The sequence below is a fragment of the Accipiter gentilis genome, chromosome 4, assembly GCF_929443795.1.
Source record: "Accipiter gentilis chromosome 4, bAccGen1.1, whole genome shotgun sequence".
NCBI classification, from domain to species: domain Eukaryota; kingdom Metazoa; phylum Chordata; class Aves; order Accipitriformes; family Accipitridae; genus Astur; species Astur gentilis.
Window position 1 is genome coordinate 14,743,527 of NC_064883.1, and position 17,350 is coordinate 14,760,876.

The 17,350-nt window shown below is 40.0% G+C and overlaps 1 protein-coding gene across 5 annotated transcripts in view; it reads right to left on the reverse strand.

Annotated features, from left to right (window-relative positions):
* Window positions 1–17,350, reverse strand: part of BZW2 (basic leucine zipper and W2 domains 2) — a 59,253-nt gene that overhangs the window by 1,125 nt on the left and 40,778 nt on the right. For all 5 annotated transcript variants that reach the window (XM_049798934.1, XM_049798937.1, XM_049798936.1 and 2 more), the window contains 5 exons: window positions 14,716–14,825; window positions 12,624–12,794; window positions 11,987–12,133; window positions 7,564–7,702; window positions 991–1,113 (listed from right to left, as the gene is read on the reverse strand). In XM_049798934.1, coding sequence (XP_049654891.1) covers window positions 991–1,113; window positions 7,564–7,702; window positions 11,987–12,133; window positions 12,624–12,794; window positions 14,716–14,825 — 690 coding nt within the window. The remainder of the gene's footprint in view (window positions 1–990; window positions 1,114–7,563; window positions 7,703–11,986; window positions 12,134–12,623; window positions 12,795–14,715; window positions 14,826–17,350) is intronic.

The following is a 17,350-nucleotide window of genomic DNA, read 5'->3' on the forward strand; positions in this document are numbered from 1 at the left end:
GATCAGATTTCTCAGAGCAAACACGATCTGCGTGTTCTTACAGCAACATTTTGTCTCCATTTGTACCGGACTTTGTAATTAAGGACATCTGGCAGAGGGGACATGCAGGAAAGGATAAAAATAAAGAGCAACAGAAAGGCATACAAGCAGAAGATTAAAAGGGGAAAAAATGCTTAATTAGACCAAGATTGCTAGTCCAGTCTCAAGTATGAAATTAGCTACCATTTTTATGCTGCTACCTGCATATGTGAATTGCTGCAAAGTCTTATCTGCTCCTTGGCATTACTATGTGTTCCCTCCAAATTTCTAAAATCAATTACATTAAATGGATGCAAATGAACACTAATAATTATATCCGTATCTATTACACATGGATTGATCTTTCCAACTGATTTGGAACTCCTTTTCAAGCCAAAAAAGATAACTTAAATATTCAGTACAAACCAAAGTAATTTTCTATGCAGAATGTAAGAAAAAACAAAAGTTAGGGACTAAAGAAACTAGTTCCCATCCCCAGTAATGGTCTTAAAGTAGCAAATACAGACCAGATATCTTAACCTGATCATTCAGCTAAAAGCAATTTCAACTGCAGTAGCACAGGAAGGCTTATTGCTATGTTCATGTCAGTTCATGTCACTGGTACAGATGATAATAGCAGAAAAGGCACTGATACAGAAAACTGTCAGGTTGCATAGGCTAACATCAAGGTACTTCACGCTGTCATCAGCGCAGCATTCCTCCCTGCAGAAGCTTAAGGAATTTATCTACAGACAAGTGGTACCTGATGGCTTAAGGACTTCATAAGGACACCACAAATGTTAAAAAGCAGCAAGTGTTGTTAGGCTTGGGCATGGATGGAAACAATTTGGAGCAGTCACGCCTGCTGTTTTCTATTCCAAGTCTATACACTTCATATGCCTATTACAACTAAAATCTGAAAAAAATTTGATTTGCAAAGAGACTACCATAGTTCTTTAAATGAACCTTTACCTTCTTCAGCATTTTGCAGCCACTCCACAAATTTCTTCATCTGGTCAAGAAAAACACTTTTGCCTTTAGCAACATGCGCTTCTTTATACCACTTAAGGATAGCTTCTTCACTCAGAACATCAGCTGAAATACAGATCAGTGTTTGTAAAAAAATCAATGTATTTTTTAGAGGTTAGCAAATTTTAAACATGAGAGAAGAAAGATTTTTTTAAAGGCAGCATGAAGTAAGTTAATATCGCAGTGGAACAAGCTTTGCATGAACTGTATTAGGCTATAACTACAGAATCTCTGATGCATATAAGGGATTCCAGATGCAATAAAATGTGTAATGCATTAGACTTAAAATAAAGTACCAAATATTGTGCTTCTGTAAAGGACAGTCCTCTATTCATCTGCTTTAAATGCACCACATAAAATGGTTGGATAAAAAAATTGGTCTGCACATCTTAGAAATTACCACAATAAGAAATACCATGTTTTTTCTTGCTGTTGGATCACAGAACTGTGCATGGTTCTAGAAATCTGAAGTGACAGACACCTCCTGATTGAACAGTTAAAAGACAGCCAGTAGGGATTTTTTGCAATCAGTTGTCCCTAAAGTTTTATATTGGTTTTAGCTAATAAGTTTTAAGGTCACTATTCTAACCACCCATTTTAAGGGACCGGCTCAGATGGACAGCACGGCTGACATTTTTATGTCAAGCATCAAGAACAAAATAACTGTCAGTGAGGGAACGTAAGGCTGAGTATGATTCAGAATAAAGAAATCCTAATAAACAGCAAGGACACTTATTGTTTCCAACAGATGCAAATTGAGGTCTAGCAACAGACCTCTAGCCCCAGGAACAAAGCTCCTGCGATCCAGCCAAGCCAAGTATCTCAGTAATTGATGGCTGTGGAGGCAAAATCTGGGATCCACAACAGCATTTTGGCAGTTACATAATGCAAGAGGCAAGAACAACAACAACAACAAATCTTCTATATTTGTTCTATAAAAAGACTAAAGACAACTTCCTACATCCCATTAAAATTTCCATTCTTTTTGTCTTTGAACAAACCACTCTCCCTTGTTCTGCAAAATCAACACATTTACGTTGAGTTCCTCACTGCTTCCTTGAGCTCCTCAGTGCCTTCCCACCCATTGGGTATGGGCTGGCTGAAGTGCCAACCTTGACCACCACCTTCACTTCAGCCTAAAGTTTATAGCAGATGTGGCGGGGAAGAAGGCAAACTGAAATAAATGGCACCAAAACCCCAAAGCATCTGATCAAATGAGACAGAGTAGACACATTTCACATATGCTGTTGAATAATAAACAGATGGAAGCAACCAGGGATACATTTGAACTTAATCAAAACTATCCCAAGACATCCAACAGTAACTGAATATGAAGTCTCCCTGAATATTTGGAATTTAGTGAGTGTGACTGGAAGTTACCTTTGTCTCAGACACTTTTCCAAAGCAAAACCTCTTCTGCAACTCCTGGTAAGCTGAAAACGCAGGGAAAACAGGACTGCACTGGCTCTGGGCTTTTTCCAGTACACCTAAAATTGCACTTGGTGAACCCTACAAGTGGCTCATAAAGCCGTATCTTCCTGAAATCACAACCCACCACAATGAACTTTTTCTCCAATGTAACAGAAACACTGGAGCTTAGGAAAAGGTTTCAAACAATACTTGCCAGTAGTCTTTAGCAGCAGCTCAAATGCATTACAGCATTTAACAAATCAGGATTTTCATTTAGCAAACATGAAAATATTTCACACGGACTCTCACAAAACTGCAGTTTAATCCTTGCATGTAAAAAGCTTACATTCACCACGGAGTCCTGAAGTTCACACGACTACATCTGCAGAATTACTCAGGGTGTGACACTTATTATGATCCTTAGGGACAGGCAAAGAAAATCAGGAAAGATTTTGGGGGCAGGGAGGAAGAGCAGAGCAACCCCCTCCCAGGACTCAAGCTCGCTGTCGGGCATTGTGGACATTTAAAAATACGAAGTTGCTGTATAGAAGTAGCTGCCTGTTGCTGCATTACAGTCCACTGTACAAGGAAGTGCCTCCAGGTAGGTGCATATCTCAGTCCAAGAGTAATAGGATTTAAGTTTCTTTTTTTGATTTGCAGACTGTAAGCTCAGTGGGTTTATTGCCAAAGAGGAAGGGGGAACTTCTCAATCCCTCCCCAAAACCCCAAACCTGGTAATAGCAGCATGTAATCTCACTGTATGCCTTGAAGATTAAAACATTCTCAAGTTAGGTGGATGAAAAATTTGCCTGTATATAACTCCATAGCAATAAGCCTCCTACACTAACAGAGAAGAACAAAATGCATTCAACTACAGAAAGGACAACTGCAACTCTCCTTTCATTTATAAGCAATATTATTTGTAATACATTCATGCCTCCAGTGCTCATAAGAGACGATATTCTCCTGTCAGCACAGACATGCTCAATTAAACAATCATGCAGGACAGGGTGTAGTTAATCATACCTCTAGGTTGCTTTGAAGCAATGGGAACACTGGGGGGGACTGCAGAAGGTAAGGAATGATTCATTTTGTATGTGTATATATATATATAGTTACTCCTCATTAAAGTTGATTATAGATATATTTTAACAGCTGAAGCTGAACACTATGGTTTGTGGGCGTGTGCATATCATTTTCACTGCAGTCCCAGGTGATGTCAGCCCGAGAGAGCTGGTTTTCCTGCAGGTGCAGCCAACTGCCACTCAAACCACCCACGGTGAGAGCCTCCAGGGATGTCCCTCATGAAAGGGAGAAGCTGCAGAGCAGAGAGACTGAAGAACCCAGTGCCTTTACTGCAGGGTTAACTAGAAAGTTACTTGAAGTTCTGGTCTCAGCTTTGTACCAAATCACCCAGTTCAAATGAATTTCTGCTTTCAACTCAAACTGCATAGCCATCGGCAGTAAAGGGAAAAAAGTACACCCTGTCAGCTGCCATCACAGTCAGTCAATCTGCAAAATTCAACTCTATTGCAGCTAACTGTTGGGAGGAAAGAGCCTTAAGGCAAGGGCTCCTCCAATGCAAGGAATATCACCCACAGTACAGTTACGGTCTTCATGGTTTGGGTTTTTTTGTTTGTTTGCATTTCTGGGAAAATTTTGCATCTAGTACCAAAAGAAAGTACTTGAATAATGAAGATATTTAAAGATAATTGTGTTCCATCAAAAAACAAAACCTGTGTATCGAGTGGAACTTGAAGATTCAGTTCTCGTAAGCGTAGGATTCCTGCAGTGTTTGAGAAGACAGTCTGCATCGTTTGGTTATAACATCTCTGTACTGCAGAAGAGTATCTCTGAGGCCTAATTATGCTGCTGCAAACCAGAGTACTACTACACATGTGATTTATTTAATTTTTTTTTAGTATTTTGTAAATGTTGTCTTGAATTCTAATACAAAAGTACACAGAAGCTTTGTGCCTGCTAAGGGTGTTTGCTGTTCAAAGGGTGAAATTCTGATCCTTATGAAAGGAATGGTTATTAATTTCAATAGCATCAAGTTTTCACATTTGAAATTTCCTGGTTGGACCCAAACTAAAAGAAAGGAGATTCTGCAAGTGAATATGATACACTGCATGTAATCTAATTACGCTTATTTTACCCACAGTTAAGGGACACACTGCAACATGTAATGGACTAAACCAACATACATCTTACAGTGCAAGCATAACTAGCAAGGAGGCTGGCAAACTTATTACGTGTCACTCAGAAGAATTCAGTAATTCTTATTCTGCAATTGGCCTTTAGATTGTTGGTCAAAATGCAGCTGGCAGATTTACAAATGCATTGGCTTTAAGTGATAACCAGAGAAGCAACATCATAACCAGGGATCAGAGAAGAACTGTACAGCTTACTTTTCTCTATACTGTACCAGGAACACAAAGATGATATATTATAATAATAATAATAACAACAACAACAATAATGTCAACAAGCTTTAACTGACTACAGAACTGGTTTTGCAGATTATACCTACAAGCTGGTAAGAAGCTGCTACCATGTAAGGGAAACCAGGGCTTGGGCTTTCATTGGGGGAAAAGTGGATATTCCTCCTTGTTTAGAGACAGAATAAGAACAAAACTAAAAAAAGAACACACAGACTTTCAAAACATTCTAGGTGCTAATAAGCCCCACTGTTCCTGTTAATAAGTTTAGGTATTTCTAGGTAATTCCCAGGAAAGTAATCCAAGGACTATTTTATGGTGGAAATATGGGAAGGATTTAAATGCAAGATGTTGGACATGCTGATGAGAGTAGTCATAGAACTAAATTTGTCAAAGCATGAGTGGCATTTGGTGCCTATCATCACTGATGACTATCTTCATGCCCAGGAAGCACTCCCTCATAATGAGTAATAAGCAATAAACTGTTCACATTCATGCTGGTAGCTAGCTGCATTTCTGTCAGGCCATCCACACATCATTCACATGCCTTTATTTGTCACTAGAAAAAGTTCATTAGGTACCCTGAAACCTCTCCAGATCCTGTGCAGGTTACACTTGAAGCACAACAGAAAGGGGAACGTGGGCATCTGCTGTTCCTTCACCACCGACACAGTCATTAATAGCTTTTGAGGGCTGTTTTCCTTGACTATTAGGAAACAGAAGATAATGCTGTCATCTGCAACTTATCTACAATAAAGTGTATGTCTCTAAAAAGCCTTGTTTCTAGTGGATAGGTATGAACTGGGGAGAAGGAGAGGGTGGGATCTACCAAGCACTGAAACGAAGCAGAGGCAGGCAGCATGGCTTTGGACAAGCCAAAGCCATGGGCTGTTAAAGCTTGTTAACATCATGTGGGAGAAACAGGAATTGGAGGACTAGCACTCCCAGAATCTTCGCTGGTTGGCACAGTAGCATGTCCTTACCTAACAGACACTGTTCAACTCCAAAGCTGCCTTAAATAGATGGAGCTGATGACTTCCTTACTGCGTCCAGCACTCAGAAGGGCCCTGTAGCTAGCGGCTGTAAAGTTTGGCGAGCAGTTGCTAGTAGGCAGCAGTAAGCCTGCCAAACAGGGCAGATCCAGCTTCAGCCTAAAGAGGGCCAGGAAGGGCTCGCAGCTGTGCCACCGCTTGACTGCATCGGATGGCAGAGGCAGGTGCTCCAGCATGCCTGCCCAAGATATTTCAGGCAGGAATACGGGCATGGCGAGTATTGCACATGCTGGAATTGCTGAACTCACGGCTTCCACCAACAGGCCATGTGGTAGCTCCAAACACTCTTCTAGACATCATGCAAATCCTAAACAATATTGCAGCACCTGTAGTGCTGAGGCTTCTCATCCTTCCTAACAAGCCTGCCCGAGTACATCTCCAGAGTCAGAACAAGAGCATGCGGGGTGAGCAGAGTAGATGGGAACTGGGTTCTTGGAGCACATTAAGTTTAATGTACAATTTAGTGATTTATTTTCTTTTTTGTAATAATTTGGAATGTCAGGGTTGCTCTTGCAGGCTAACACGTAATGAATTTACAAAAATTTTGAAGGGGGGCCTACACAAGACTATTTCCGGTTTAACCATCACTTATGGTCTGAGTGCACAGCAGTTACGGCACTCACTCACCACGTCCAAAGTGAATTTTCTTTTCCAAAGAAATGTGAATGAAGTGCTTGCTGCAGGTTGAAGTTTCAAGTTTGTCCTCAGTCATTAATAGCATTTACAAATCGCAGAATTTGAGGACAGAGGGACAAGGTGTATGTGTATTGCTTTTGATCACTGAGGCCACACTACATTGACACAAGGATGGAAATAAATCCACATGATTCACTTCTGCCTCCTGAAGCCATGAAATTATTTTAACAGTCTGAACTTGTTTGCCTTGAACATGTACCTGGGCACAACAGGGTGAACAAAGATCACTATTGGGTTTCTACTCCTGCTGATTTTTCTCCTTCAACTATTTATAGCAAGAATGTCAGAACAAACTGTTTGGCACCCACCCATCACACGCAGTGCAAGACCATTAGTCTCTATGACAACCCAATCAGTATAAACTTGCAAAGGAGTCAACTTCACAATAAAAATTAAATCCCTCAAACTATGGCACCTGCAAGAAATTGGCAGGGAAAGGAAAAGGTAAAGAAGAATAAGGAAAGCTCCTTCTGGCAGGGAGGGAGTAACAAAAAAACCCAAAACCAAACCAACCCTGAAAAATCTTCCTGCCGAGAGGGTTTGCACTTCCAAGGTTTCTTAAAACCAAGCTCTACTCTACTTTTTAAATCTGGTGGCAATTTATAGAAATGTCTTCCTAGAACTGGTTTTATACAAGGACTAAACTGCACTTGAACAGACTGTGGGTGGTGCTTGGATCCTGCTCATGCTTCTTGACTACAGGATAAATGCAACAGAGAGAGAAGGACTTGTTTCGGCTTTTACTGCTGCCACATGCTCCTTTGAACTATCAAAGCATAAGGTATTTCAGAGTTCAATTCCAACACAACTTTCTCATATGCAATACCCAGAGAACGTCTGTTTCCTATTACATCATAGGTGAGTGGTTGGCATAGAGAATCCACGCATAATATACAACAGTGGATAGAGACTTTTACCTTTATAAAAGAGTACCACTATCTTCTGAAAGGCTTTCATGAAGTGGATGTTGTCATAGCAGTACTCCTGCACCTTCTGGAGAAGAATCAACTCTGACTGGCCTTGAGTGCTGAACACAGCAAGCAGGGGGGCATATTGCTGAAAGGAAGAGAGGGCAAAAAACAAAATGCATGTCAGTATACTGAAAATAAACAAATAAATTTTTTTAATGTATGCATCATGAATTTCACCCCTGAAAATCTGTTTCACTGAAACCTTAGATTTACTGGCTACTTGTATTTAAACACATACAATGCATAAACATAAATGTCTACGCGCTTTTCTAAGATGTGCTGCATGCTGTGAGCTAAAATTCAGTACCACTTATAGATACTGGATTTTGTAAAATCGATTTATTATAAAGTCCATATCTTAGAATACTGCTGTTCGTATATTTCACAAGGTAATATGCTGCTGATTCATGAGTGATGCTTTATTGATGTTCATAACATAAGACACCCAAGGATGAAGTAAGTGCATGAAAATATAAATCTCTAGTTTCACAGAGGTTTCAGAAGTCCCAGGAAATTGAATTAAATTTAATTATTTCAGGTTAACTGTGATCATTCATCATTATTTTTTCCTCATTATCACCATCAGAGTATCATGACAACCTTTGCTTTGGTAAACAGCAACGTCTTCAAAGCACAGCATTAACTACTAATGTTATTCTGACAAGACAGTAGCAGTACATTTCATTGTCTTTTCCTGGAGTTTATTAATATAATAAAAGATAAAGCAAAAACTTTTTTGTTATGAAACTTTTTTCCTCTTAGTTCGGATCTTCACATTAAAAATTACATTATGGAACCATATCCTGTTCACTCTCTCCTTAAAATCTACAGTGTTTATATCCGTATCTCTCCAATTTTCTTTCTTCTTAGCCTGTGACAAGTTCAGCTAAGACTGCAATCTTAAATTTAAGGTAATATTAAGAGCATTTTTCAGAGCTGAAGGGAAGACAAATTACCCTTGATCTTCAGAGCCCCCAGCCAAATGTACATTAAGGTTGCTATTTAAATTGTTCTTGCACTGATCAGCTCAGCCTTTCTTCATCATTTTCAGCAACACTCTCAGTGTGGCATTTTTCATCTGGATTTGCAATGGCCTCATATTGCAGAGTTCTGGTCTGTGCGACCAGGGCTGCCAATGGACGCAGCCAGGTAACCAACCATCCATCACCAGCAGCACTGATGGACGCGTTCAAAAGCACATACGCTTCAGGACTTCTCTACAAGAGGCTAAATCCTGAGCTTTTTATTCAACATGATCCATGCAAAAAAACCCAACATTAAAAAGCATGAAAATCAACTGAAATTTGAAAGGTTGGTCCAGAATCTCTTTTCCAAAATAATTATCAGCTATTAATTCAAAGAAAGAGCAAGAAACCACACAGCAACTGTAACAAGACCAGCTAAGCAGGCAGAGAGTATTGTTACTTTTGGAAGAAACTCCCTTACAAAGTAACTATGCGAAATTACTAGATGTAGCTAACACCAGAGGTTGAGGTTTTCCACTTCTGGCAAGTATAGCCACATCTTTAGAAACAACGTTACTGTTTTGGTAAAAACACTGCAAAACTTGTGCAGGCTTTGGGTCGCAAGGCTCCCTCTTTTTTCCCCTTTTGGCCCTTAAAGGCATGCTGCTGGTATCTAGGCAAGTTGCAGGGAGGCAGGGCAATATACATTGCAGCTTGTTTATTTAATAGCCTCAGCAGAACCCACTCCCATCCACAGGTTTGTCAAGTGCTGCAGTCTGTAAGCGTTAAGTAATTTATAATAAAACCCCTATCTGTTCAGTTTAGAAGTAAGATACATTCACTTTGCCACATCTGACTGACTCCCTTTGCATTCCCCTCTCACTCCTCAACTGGTACAGTCTCACGATTATAAGTTTCACAAGTGTCTAACTAACTAAGGAACCATAAAATTAGCTTCCTTTCACTGCTGGCTGAGCCAAGTGGCATTATTTTCCATTTGCCTCAGGTTTGGTGGCAGCAGGTCCGCAGCCGCAGTGCCACGAAGCTCACACCATAGCCTTGCCTGTGGTGCAAATCGTCTGGAGGATCCTCCCCTCCCACGGGAACGCCTGTCTCTGCGCTGGAGGTGGCCCAGGGGCTAAGCCCCAGTGTCAGAGCGAGGTCACTGGGACAATGAAGAGCTTATCTTGTAAGATTCAGCGTTTAACAGCTCGCCCTGTCTCCTCCAGAGTTCAGCTCCTGCCAGTCCTGCTGCGCGGATGGCACACGTGGCATTTACTGGTTGATGCCTGCCGACCACATCCATTAGGAAGCCATTCATCCAGTAAAGCTCATTAAGAACTGTAAACTAGGTCAATATTCTGTGCCTTGACATGTCTTTTCAGGGGTCTCTTGTATACAGCTTACTGAAAGAAATCTAATAAATTCAAGAGACTGGTACGCAGATGTCAAAGCTTTGGGAAGTGTGCTTTGTGAAAGTTACCCGTCGGGTACAGCCATACAAGAATAAATCCCACCACCTGGCATGTCCCATGCCACGTATGTATTCATGCGCATCCTGACTCATGCCACTAGGGCAAAACAAATCCATGATTGTTTCAGGGCATGTCGACACACAGGAGGGCACAGGAGCTACAGCATTAATCTGATTTCTGGAGTTGGCTCACACATTGCGCCAGCTGAGAGACCAAAGAGAGGAATCCAAGATCTGTCTCTACCTATCCATAGAGGAAGGGATGTGAAACAAACGCTGTTCATTTTTGAACACTGAAATGTAAAGCAGCAGCTAGCAAAGTCTAAATTTCTATTCCTACTGCTTCTGTTAAAATCTTACCTGTAAGGGCAAATAGTAAATACCCCATACAAATTTGCCCTGTTTTTAGACAGTGGATGTAGCTAGAAAGATGCCCATTTTATATAGGCAAGATACATTACCTAATTTAGTGGGGCTACATACATAACTGATGGCTTTGGTCAGTGAGACGCATGGACCTGAGCATCCAGTCAACAATATTTGCACAAAGCCAGCTATGTTTCTCTTTTCCCAGTGTTCAAATATTCCAAAAGGTGTTTGTTAACTTGCCCTGCAGTACTAGGCAATAAATGTCAATGGATACTCTGTTACAAGTCAAAGAGATACGATCAATTTTTCCATCAAAAGAACAAGAAAAACAATTTCTCTCCTCCTTCTGGAAACTATCTCATCTTTCTACTGCTATTTGGGTCACTTGAGAAGACTTCAAGGCACTCAGTTTTACCATCAAAGACTACACAAGATCCCAGGCTGCTACATTTCTAGGATGACTGATTGGGAAACCAAATTCAGATGAAAGGACAGCAGAAGTAGGAGCTAAACCAATGTGGGAACTCCAAGTATGGAGATGCATCCAATATGAAGAAGAAAGGAATTCGATGAAGCTTAAGATTCAATTTACCATAAAGATATTCTTCTGTCTTAGGGCAAATCTTCACAGCCCTGGCTATCAGGGAGTATTCTCTTGCTCATGGTTTACCAGCTTAAAAGGACTAATTCTGCTGGAAAGCCTCTCTGCCTCTGTTCTCAGTTCAAGTGTCCTGCACTGCACAATTCCTTTAGACTTAGATGAGGAATACCAACCACAGTAATGGCTCCAATGCCTCTGCCTTGTTTTTAGGTTTGGGGTTTTCTTCCCACCTCAAAGTCATAAGAGTTTTTGTACCAACATGCAACTGTTATACTGCAATCTGTCATCACTTCACAAATTACAGCCTGTCTTTCTACGCATTCGGTTCTCTCATCCACAAGGACAGTACCTGGATCAGAGAGTAACCACACCATACAGTGCACATGCTCTCAAGCCAGCTCCTGGCTTATTAGTTGACAAGTTGCTGAGTATCCAGCTCCCACAGTCAACATCAGCAACAAGCATTTCACAGATTCTGAGCTCAGCAGTCCTACCTGGATCTAATCAGCTCTGTGTAAAGCCAGCACAGGTGCTGCCTCACCATGCTCCCAAAATTTCTTTGCTTCTGGCAAAGACATTGCAAAGGCACTTCCTGCAGGCTTACTAGTCAGGTCTGAGCAGAGCTGAGTCTAAGCATTTGCTTACCATTGTCCCCAATGCAAGGAGTGTCTCAGGATCCGGTGCACTGAGAAAGCACAACACAGAGGCGCTCAGGCTATGATCGCCTCAGTTTGCTCTGGCTCTCTGCACTGTATGCCTCAGGGCATTCAATAATCTGAACTACCTCAATTTTGCATTCATTTGCCTAAAGTAGAAGGGACTATGCACAATGCTTGGTGTGCTCAGTGCCAGCCCTCAAAACTCTAAATCTCCTGGATTTAAACAGGCAAAAACTTGACAGCTGTAGAATGTATTCTGTCAATTCACAGCAGCCCTTCCCCTCTTCACCCATGCACGCACCTTTAGGTGTTTAAGGGCTTGCTCTGCAACCAGCTCTTCTTTCTTGTTCCACTCCACAGCATTCATGACACAGGTCCACAGGAGACCGATCACTGCTGGCTCTGGTAGATCATTTCTTTTCATTTCCTCTTTTACATAAAGCACTACCTGGAGCAGGAAATAAACTGCTGTCTTAAGCAACATTTGCAATCAAACAGAAATGCGGCTGACTTACCAAATACTTGTAGTCATTTACAAATAACACCATGGTATGGAAGTAATAAGAAACAAAATCAGAACGAGAATAATAAAAAGGAATCATATAGCTTGTTTTTATTTAGTGACATTAGTATTACTTGACTACAAATTTTGTCCTTCCCCTCCAACCTAGCAGTTAATGCAGTTAAATGAAATACATTCTCATTAAGTATAACTGAACAAAAAACCCCAGACCCCATAGTCAGCTGCAATTGCAAATCCAGAGGAAGTTTTGTTGCTTTAGTCTAAAGCACAGAGCGAACTGATGAATAAATTAAAATAATTTCAAGAAAAACAGAGGAAATCTTTGAGGTGCTTATGTGTTCCTTTGTACCTACTGTTGATTTAAGTCTTTGACTATTATTATATAAACAGAAGTTGTAAATACTGCACTCTTTACCTCTTTAATTGGGCATTCCTGAGAGAGACGTTCTTGTAGCTCTTTTTGAAGTTCTTTACGAGTCCCCAGTGACTGCTGAACTCGAAGGAAATCTGAGAGCTCTTTTAGACCTGCTTCAGTAAAATATTTGGCAAAATGGTCCACATTCTGCCGGTTGGCTGGAAATAGTTCCTAAAAAGACAGGAGTGCTCTCTATTAAATAAATAATCAACTATGACTCTTGACAGAATGGAAAGAACTTTTTTTTTAAGAATGAACAGTGGGAATTACCTAGTACTGCACTTAAAAAAAAGTCATTGCTTGTATTAACACTGGAAAAATCAACACTTCATTCACAATGTTGTGTTTTATTATAGTGGAGGGAAAAATCATGGCCAGTTACGCAAAAATCCTAACACCCTCTCCACATGAAGTGCATGTACTTATGAACAGCTGTGAGCTTAACATGTCGCTCAAAATAGTCCTCAGAGAAACTATACCTTTTCCAGATTCCAAGAGTCTTGTAGGTAAAGTCCAAAGGAATAGATGGTAAAGCCATTATATGCAAAGCACATTCACCATGCCCTCACAGTGCATCCACACATTTACATTTTAAGAAAAATACACTTAGCAATACATATACGGCCCAGGCACCCTGCCCTGATGTTGCTACTCTGCTGAGCAATGATTACCACTAATACATCATTTAACAAAAATCACAAAATCCACTATGTACTGTTAACATTAGCTCCTGTAGGCATTTCTAATTCAAAGACACAGTCAACCTATGATTTATGAAAGGCCAGCTATTTAGAAAAGTCAAAATTATTCTTAAAAATTGCTAGAGCAAATGCCCTGTCTTGGCAAGGATTGAATGGCATTTGCTTACCATCCAGTTCTTGGTATCTAACAAAGATTTGTGGGATGGATAGCAGTTTGGGGGTTTTTTGTTTGGTTTTTTTTGTTTGTTTGTTTTTTGTTTTGTTTTGTGTTTTTTTTTTTTTTTACAAAGCAGCTAGAGACTCTCAATCTGTTTACTTACTGAAAATGAGATTAAGAGGAAACTATCATGAAGGCATCTAAACTAGGCAACATTATCTGATACTTTATAGTTCTTTAATACAGCAGCACCATGAGAGCCAACAGCTGAAAGCTTAAGTCAGTCAAGTTTGAAATAGAAGATGCAGTTTGCTTTTTTCCCCTCTAATGAAAAGTGTTATTAGCCCATTTCCCAGCTTTATGGCAAATTATTTATGACTTGGACTCTTAAAATCAAATACAAATTGAAGAGATGAAGGGGTGTGGGAGGTTGCTTCACTTGGAAAGATTCTTGCCTAATGATAAATTATTGAGGTAGAAACAGGAAATACTGCCGAAATTCTCCAGACAGTGATACACATGATGTAGTGCATTTGATTGGATTATCACAGCAGCAATCTTTTTGAGGATTAAAAAACCCCTATTGATCTTCAGAAAGACACTGGGAAAGAAAGGCACATGACATTGCTGCACATTCATATATACTGTAATTACCTCAAGCCACTGCTACAAACTCAGAACACAGGTTTTGAGTCCAAAGGCTGAAATCCTTCCTGCATTGCTCCTACCAAGTCTGCTGTCACCACTGCAGGACCATTTATGCTACTCAGATGGCTATTGCTGCAGAAAATTAGCTTACTGTGCTTTCACTATACTATTTAAACACTGTTGCTTTGGAAACTTACATTCTAATCATAACCCTTTATTTATTATTTACAAAAGTAAAACAGATTTCAAAAAAATAAAAATCCTCATGCACAGTTGCTGGTGGTGTGTGTTTTGTTAGCAGTGGTTAGAAAAAAACCAAATGTTTAAGTAATTCCCAAGACCCCTATATACAGTCTTTCAGAAGGCATTTAACTACAGGAAAAATAGAGACAGAATGTGAAAACGTGATATTTAATATTCCTGAACCCATATCAATGCTACGGCCATAACTATTGCTGTGATTCAAAATATTCAAAAAATGCTAAGACAAGGGGAGTAACATGCTTACAACAAACTACCATCTACATTTTATTTCCTTCTCTTTCCCAAGGAGAAAAAAGGATTATTGAAAATATATTGTACTTACTAGCAATCTCTTATCAAGGTTGGCTTTTCTTAAAGCAGAGGTAACAGAATTGGCATCTTTCTCTGCCATCCATGCTTTAAAAAGCTTTACAGCAAAAGAGGCTGCAATCCCTGTTGAGAAAAAACACAAAACATGCTGCAGCAATTTTCAACATGAATTAGAGATAGCTATAAGAATTTCAAGGTTACAAAATGGTTACAAGAATATGGAATGAAAACACATTTATGGCAACAGGACCAAACACGTAGAGCTGAAATGCTCATTTTTTTCTTTAATGCAGTATTAATTTTCTGAAGTATGCTAGATTGTTTGAAAATCTTTTCATTCTGTGTCAACCATCTCCATTCAATTATTCAAAGATTTTCTTTGCAATTATTTTTCCTACCTCCCCAATTTACAGAGCAAGTCCAATGCAAAAGGGAAAAAATTATGCGTTAAATCAGTTAGGAGATGAAGGCACAAAAGAATAAAGGATAGTCAGGAATAAGACCTGAAAAAGTGTATCTTCAGAGGGCTTTTTAGCAAGTCCTGGAATAGGGTGAAATAACTTTTCAACTTCAAGGTAGCTGGTGGTACCCCATCCTCCTAGGAGGCATTTAGTAGCTGGTAGGACCAGGCACAAATACTATTTTAAGGGGAAAAATTCCTTCCTCAAGGCTCAACTTAGCATTTTGTGCAATAAATCAAACAAACTCTACCTCTGCTAGCTGTAGCTTTCCCAGGGGAGCTAAGAAACCATTAGCCCCACACCTGTTTCCTAGAGCAGCACCACCACAGCTCTGCTCCAGCTTCTTGGCTGCAAGTGGCAAGTGCAGGGAGCTGAAGGAAGCTGAAAGGTCTCAGAGATGGAGACCCAACTCATCCTTGAGGCCGGCAGGCCAGTTATGCTTCTCCGTGCTACCCTCATATCAACATTTACAGTGCTGTTGAGGGTGGTGACAATGATAATGGTATACTATGCTACAGCCAGTCGTTATAATTTTCTCTTTCACCTCCAAACAGTCCTGAAGCTCTGAGAGCTAGATGGGAACTACTGGGAGGAAGTAGCTTCATCATTCTTAGCCACTTTATAGATAGATATCCATTCTTTTTATTTCTAGGATACATTGACTAAATGAGTCATCAAACAAGAACAGATTATTCCCAGAGCCGCGTAAATGTCATTAACATTCATTACAGATCTTGACTGTTATGACAGTTTTGGAAACCTTATTTCAAGAGCTTAGTTGTAAGGCACGATCTTTAGTGAAGTACTACATGGAACCATGGGTGCGCAATGCCACACTAAGACAGGCCTGCAAATACTACTTTGGGCTTGTTTTACATGTTGTACAGCAGGTTCCAAGCAAAACCAGCATGATGCAGCAGTCTTAAATACTGTAGGTTGACTAGTCAAGGCTGACAAACCCTGGTCAACCAACAGGGAAGCTAGGCATAACTTCCACCTGTCATTTCTGAACCTGCAAACAAAGTTCAGCATATCCAATAAGTGCTTACGTGTTCAATACCAAAATTGAATGGATCGGTCTCTGTCGTCACCAAGCACAGTCCCAATACCCATGCCCTAAATCCTTTTGCAAGTTTTAGCTTAAAATAAAACAAGTTTTATGCCAGTACGAATATTAGAGGGAGGTTGTTCTAGGGCTTCACTAACCACATATGTTTTCAAACTTACTTCTAATTTACAGCCCAAGTTTATCATCGGCCAGTTCCTATACTCTATTCATGTGCTACCGCTGCCTTTTCCTTTAAATAGTTCTTCTATTTTTCTGTTCTCCGCTCCCCCCGCCCCCCCCAACCCCCCATTTGCAGAAAGTAACTTCAGCCATTCATTTTACTGATTAACCTGTTAGCTGCTCTTTGCATTTGCACTGGTTTTTCAGCATGGGTGACCAGAAGGGTACACTTAACCCTGATGAGGTTCCACCACTGCCTGGACCTTTCTCTGTCTCTGCTAGAAATACATCAGCCATCCCCAAAAGACAAATTTTTTCCATCTATACATCACAGTAAAAGTAATGACAACACTGAAAAAGGGTAATCTTAAAGTAAGGTATTTGCCCTCAAACTTGACAGATCTCCTGTCTGCACAATCTACCCTTATCTCACTTTCAGCCAATTCTTTGCCAATGCTACAAATCAATACAAACATGCCCATCAACAACTCCCTCAGGCCACCTAATTGTTGCCTCAAGTATTTTAACCTCACCTGCCTGCAGCATTGTTTTTTGTAAATCAAAGAAAGTATCAAGCCTATTCTTATATGTTCTACCTGTTTTAAGCCTTGCTCTTTTTCCTGTTTTGCAATTACCTTCACAACTTTAATTATTCTTCCATAAAAGATCTATTCGAGAACACCGACTGAACAACCATTTCCCCAAATGTTGATACAGGTACATTTTTAATATATATAAACCAAGAACAAAAAGTATATGTAAGCTCCTGACAAAAGCTTAGGGCTCCTAGAAACAAAAGTTCATAATGCAAGTGGAACTTGTTCTAGAATTTGTACATAACAATTGTATTCCTCAAGTGTTAAACTTAAAATATAACAAATTACTTGAGTTTTAAAAATTTGAGTTTTCAGATGCCTTTTGTCTTCCCATAACTAGGAACAGACTTTGATTTAAACACA